The sequence below is a fragment of the Propithecus coquereli genome, unplaced genomic scaffold, assembly GCF_000956105.1.
Source record: "Propithecus coquereli isolate 6110/MARCELLA unplaced genomic scaffold, Pcoq_1.0 Scaffold243, whole genome shotgun sequence".
Taxonomy (NCBI): domain Eukaryota; kingdom Metazoa; phylum Chordata; class Mammalia; order Primates; family Indriidae; genus Propithecus; species Propithecus coquereli.
Window position 1 is genome coordinate 3,803,782 of NW_012147986.1, and position 4,782 is coordinate 3,808,563.

A 4,782-nucleotide genomic window follows, 5' to 3' on the forward strand; every position below is an offset into this window, starting at 1 on the left:
CTAAAACCATATGCATCTAGGTTCATATATATAGAAAAATATGAATGACTAGGACAACGTGAATGGGATTAACAGTGGTTACTCTGAGGAAGGGATTAGAACCTGTATGGTGGTAGAAAGGGGATATTTTCACAATTTATTCTATAGCATCTGTGTAGTTTGAATCTTTAATGATGAATTAATTTGTAAATTACATTATAAGAAAAATAAAACAAATTTAAATTTTAATTAACATTGTAGATGGATTTTGATTCAGAAGGTATTAAGTTTAGAGAATGAATTTGAACACTTATCTCTGATAAGTTTCAATTACAACTTCCAGGGTGCCAAAATATTGACGTTAAATGAAAAAATATATAAAGTAAAATTTTATATTCATAAGAACACAAATTCAGGAGGCATAGGAATTTTAATAATTTGACTAGTCAGTTAACTTGTATTCAATTTTTTATTTCAGTTACAAAAAAAAAGAGAGAAAAGACAGTTTTTATTTCAATAAGGTTTCACAGTCTTTACTTACAAACCAGGTGTGTCTAGTCTGTGATCCAGGTTGCATCTGAAATTTTCTTAGCGAGGTGCTCATAGTCTTAAGTGCTTTTATGTTATTAAATTTAAGTTGCCATTTTCTGAAAATGATGCTTGTAGGTACAAACATCTGCTTCAGATAAGGAGATATTTTAAAACTTACACTTTGGAAACTCATGCTGATGTGGAGGTAGAAAAACCTATGCTCATACAGGTACTGTGTGTGATATTGGAACAACCAAAGAGCAGCAGAGACTTGCTGTATTGCCCAGGCTGAGCAACCCAATTTTTAAAAATTAAATTTTACTTGACAAAATGGCAGTCATGGCAGATAAGTGGCCAGCCTTACCAGCTTCTTTGAAAAAACTAAACTTTAATTTGGACATATTTACTTAACTCTTTTATACTTATGAGTAATTTCCCTTTGAAAAAGTTTAACTGCCATTGAACAATTTGAAATGAAGATTTCTTTTTTTTTTTTTTTTTTTGAGACAGAGTGTCACTCTTTTGCCCGGGCTAGAGTGAGTGCCGAGGCGTCAGCCTAGCTCACAGCAACCTCACACTCCTGGGCTCAGGCGATGTTCTGCCTCAGCCTCCCGAGTACCTGGGACTACACACATGTGCCACCATGCTCGGCTAATTTTTTCTATATATATTTTTAGTTGTCCGATTAATTTCTTTCTATTTTTAGTAGAGATGGGGTCTCACTCTTGCTCAGGCTGGTCTGGAACTCCTGAGCTCAAGCAATCCTCCTGCCTCCCAGAGTGCCAGGATTATAGGCATGAGCTACCGCACCTGGCCACAAGGCAAAGATTAAATGTAGATTTTTAAAATTACATTAATTCTTCTATTGTCCTTAACTCTTGAGTTTGAAAATTTTCAAACTTCCAGAAAAATTGAGAGAACATAGTACATTGTTACCCATATACACTTTGCCTAGCATTACCAGTTGTTAATATTCTTAACTCGCTATAGATACTTTTTTGGTGGTTATTGAAACCATTTACCCTAAACATTTCAGTTGCATTAACTCCTGAGCCTTTTTTTTTAAACTTCTGACTTATTTAATTGGAACTAAGTCTTTTAATTATGATTTTGAATATGCTTGATCTTCAGTTTCAATAATAGTATATTCCAGGTGAGCAGCATTGTAATAATTACATTTAAATATAGCATATAACTATTATCTCTGCATCACGATTTAATATTGAAATTTTTCATTTTATCTTCTCCAGAGCAACAGGATATGGATTTGGATATAGAATTTGATGTACACCTTGGAATAGCTCATACCCGTTGGGCAACACATGGAGTACCCAGTCCAGTCAATAGCCACCCCCAGCGCTCCGATAAAAATAATGGTATGGACAGATTCTGTGTACTTCGGAATGATTGTAGAAGGCCGATAATGGAAGATGAATGACAGCTCTTAGGTTTTTGTTACTTTTATTTTTTTTCATCTGGAAAATCTAAAACATTCAGAAGTAGAGAGTATACAGAACCTAATGATCCATCACCCAGCTTTAACATTTATCAGTACATGATCAATTAAATTTATCTGTGTCCCTCCCACCAAGATTGTTTTAGAAGCCAGTAGATTTCATACATATATATCACAGATACCTAGATATCATAGCATTTAATTTGTATGTATTTAAGTGTGTATCCCTAAAGGGTAAGGACTTAGATCGATGTCTCTTCAGTCACTTAACTTATAGCTTCTCCCTCTTTCTCTCCTTTTTCCTTTCATTTTAATGTGTTGTTTGTCCCATAGTTTTCCTACAGTCTGTTTTGCTAATTGCATGTGTCCCGTGTGTCATTTAACATGTTTCTCTATCTCTTGTATTTCCTATAAATTGGTACAATAATGTTTGGATGTTTTTATTTTTGTGTTGTTAGCAGCCATTGATCATTGCCAAGATTAATTATTTCTAGAGGTTGTAATATGGTTATTTTTCATTGCTATCATTTCTTCTTCATATATTATCTCGAATACTTCTATAAAGAGAAACTTCTCCATATCAATTACTTAGTTACCCTGAGGTACAGATTGTATAGGAAAGGCAGGATGATTTTTTTGTATTTTAAAGGCAGTGAGAGAGAGAGAGAGATGCCTTTCTCTTTACTTATTTTTTTTTTTTAAAGGCAGAGGCTAGGTGCAGTGGCACATCCCTGTAATCCTAGCACTCTGGGAGGCCGAGGTGGGAGGATTGCTTGAGGTCAGAAGTTTGAGACCAGCCTGATCAAGAGTGAGACCCTGTCTCTACAAAAAATAGAAAAAATTAGCTGGGCATGGTGGTGCGTGCCTATAGTCCCAGCTGCTCAGGAGGCTGAGGCAGGAGGATCACTTGAGCCCAGAAACTGAGGTTGCAGTGAGCTATGATGATGCCACTACACTCTAGCTGGGGCAACAGAGTGAGACTCGGTCTCAAAAAAAAAGCAAATATATATGTGTGTGTGTATGTATATATCCTTTTTGATTTCATAATTTAATTCAGAAACTGCCTATTTAGATTTCTTGTGCTTCAATAATTATTGAATCAGAATGCTAGCAACCACTGAGACTTTTAACACTGACGTCTTTATAAGAGCTTCCTAAAAATTTATATTTCAATTATGTTTTGAGAATTTGGCTTTAAGTTAAGGCTTTTTATCAGCTGTTTATGATTATCTGTATTCTGGCATTAATGTTTTTTTAAAATTCATTTTTTTATTGATAGTTGGTATCATCATCTCTCTCTTAAAAATCTAGTGAAAGTATTTACTGTTTGGTTTCTAAGTATATTTCAGTTCAAGTTCATTTACTGTCAGACCAAAATGATAGATCTTTAAGTATATTATGAACATTTTGATAATTTGATATAAAATTGAATTTGGTAGTAATTTTTCTCCTAATATATATGAACTTTAATAAATCCACATTGGTATTAATAGTTTTTATGTACTGTCAGTGGCTACAAATAATGATATTGTCAACTCTTGATTATCCTTTCTTAAATTTTTCAAACTTACTTAATTAAAAAATGATGAAATTATCCCAAGATCATAGTTATTTGCTCTTGGAATGATATTTTAACATTCATTTATCTGACATTCCTTCTTAGTTTTTTAACTTTAGTTCTTAAACTCATTTAGTGTAAATCAGATCATGGTTTTAGTTTGGAAGGCCTTCTCTTTAAACTTACACTCAGGAATGAATGAACAGAGAAATGAGAATAATATTCAGTTCAGCCCTCTCACTTTGCAAATAAGGAAACAGGCCCAGTAAACTTACTCCTTTCTCATGGTAGCTAACATTGTGTTAGTAGTTTAGTCACAGCTGAAAGGGATGTCTCTGGACTTCTAGTTTCTTGTATTTTCCTGCTATACTCATGTTCCTTATTAGTATTGTGTACTTCCGCTAAGCCACATAAACAATGATGCTGATCTACCTGATGATAATCTGATATTGAAAAGCAGATGCTGCTTGATTATACCTTGAAGTATATAGCATGTTACAAATTTTTTGACTTGAGAAAAATCTAATCATAGTATTACCTATTTATAGCATTTCTCAGACTTCTAACATTTTTTTCATCAATACTTTTATCTCTTTTAGAATTTATTGTTATTCACAATGGAATCATTACTAACTACAAGGACTTGAAAAAGTTTTTGGTAAGTAAAGTGACCTCAAAAAACATCAGTCTTTTTGAATACTTTTATCAAGAGCTGTGAGGTTGGTTGTTGGGATGTGGAACACCATCTAGGTATGATGTAATTCTGCGGTCTCCAACTCCCGGGCCCCACACCAGCACCAGTCTGTGCCCCACCGGGAACCGGCCCCACCTACACCCATAGCTGCTTTCCATCTGGCTCACATCACTGCCCAAGCCCCGCCCCCATGGGGGGCATCAGATCCTCATAGGAGCAAGAACCCCACTGTAAACTGCATGCAAGGGATCCAGGTTGCACACTCCCCATGAGAATCCAATGTCTGATGATCTGAGGTGGAGCCGAGGCAGTGACATCTGTGCACTGTCCCCCCTCTGTGGAAAAACGTGTCTTCCACGAAACCAGTCCCTGGTGTTAAAAAGGTTGGGGACCCCTGATGTAATTGACCTAAGACAATTACAAAGGTGAAATTGTTTATTGGACTTTTCTTTGTTAACAGTGGAACAATACTGTTTTCTTTTGCCTTTTTTTTTTTTTTTTTTGGAGACAGAGTCTTGCTCTGTGTTGCCCGGGTGAGTGCCATGGTGTCAGCCTAGCTCACAG

General features: G+C 35.4%; 1 protein-coding gene across 1 annotated transcript in view; it reads left to right on the top strand.

The window, feature by feature from the left end:
- GFPT1 (glutamine--fructose-6-phosphate transaminase 1) overlaps positions 1–4,782 on the top strand; it is a 40,454-nt gene that overhangs the window by 10,740 nt on the left and 24,932 nt on the right. Inside the window, exons 4-5 of the mRNA XM_012646504.1 lie at positions 1,761–1,886; positions 4,124–4,182. Of these exons, the coding sequence (XP_012501958.1) occupies positions 1,761–1,886; positions 4,124–4,182 (185 nt within the window). The remainder of the gene's footprint in view (positions 1–1,760; positions 1,887–4,123; positions 4,183–4,782) is intronic.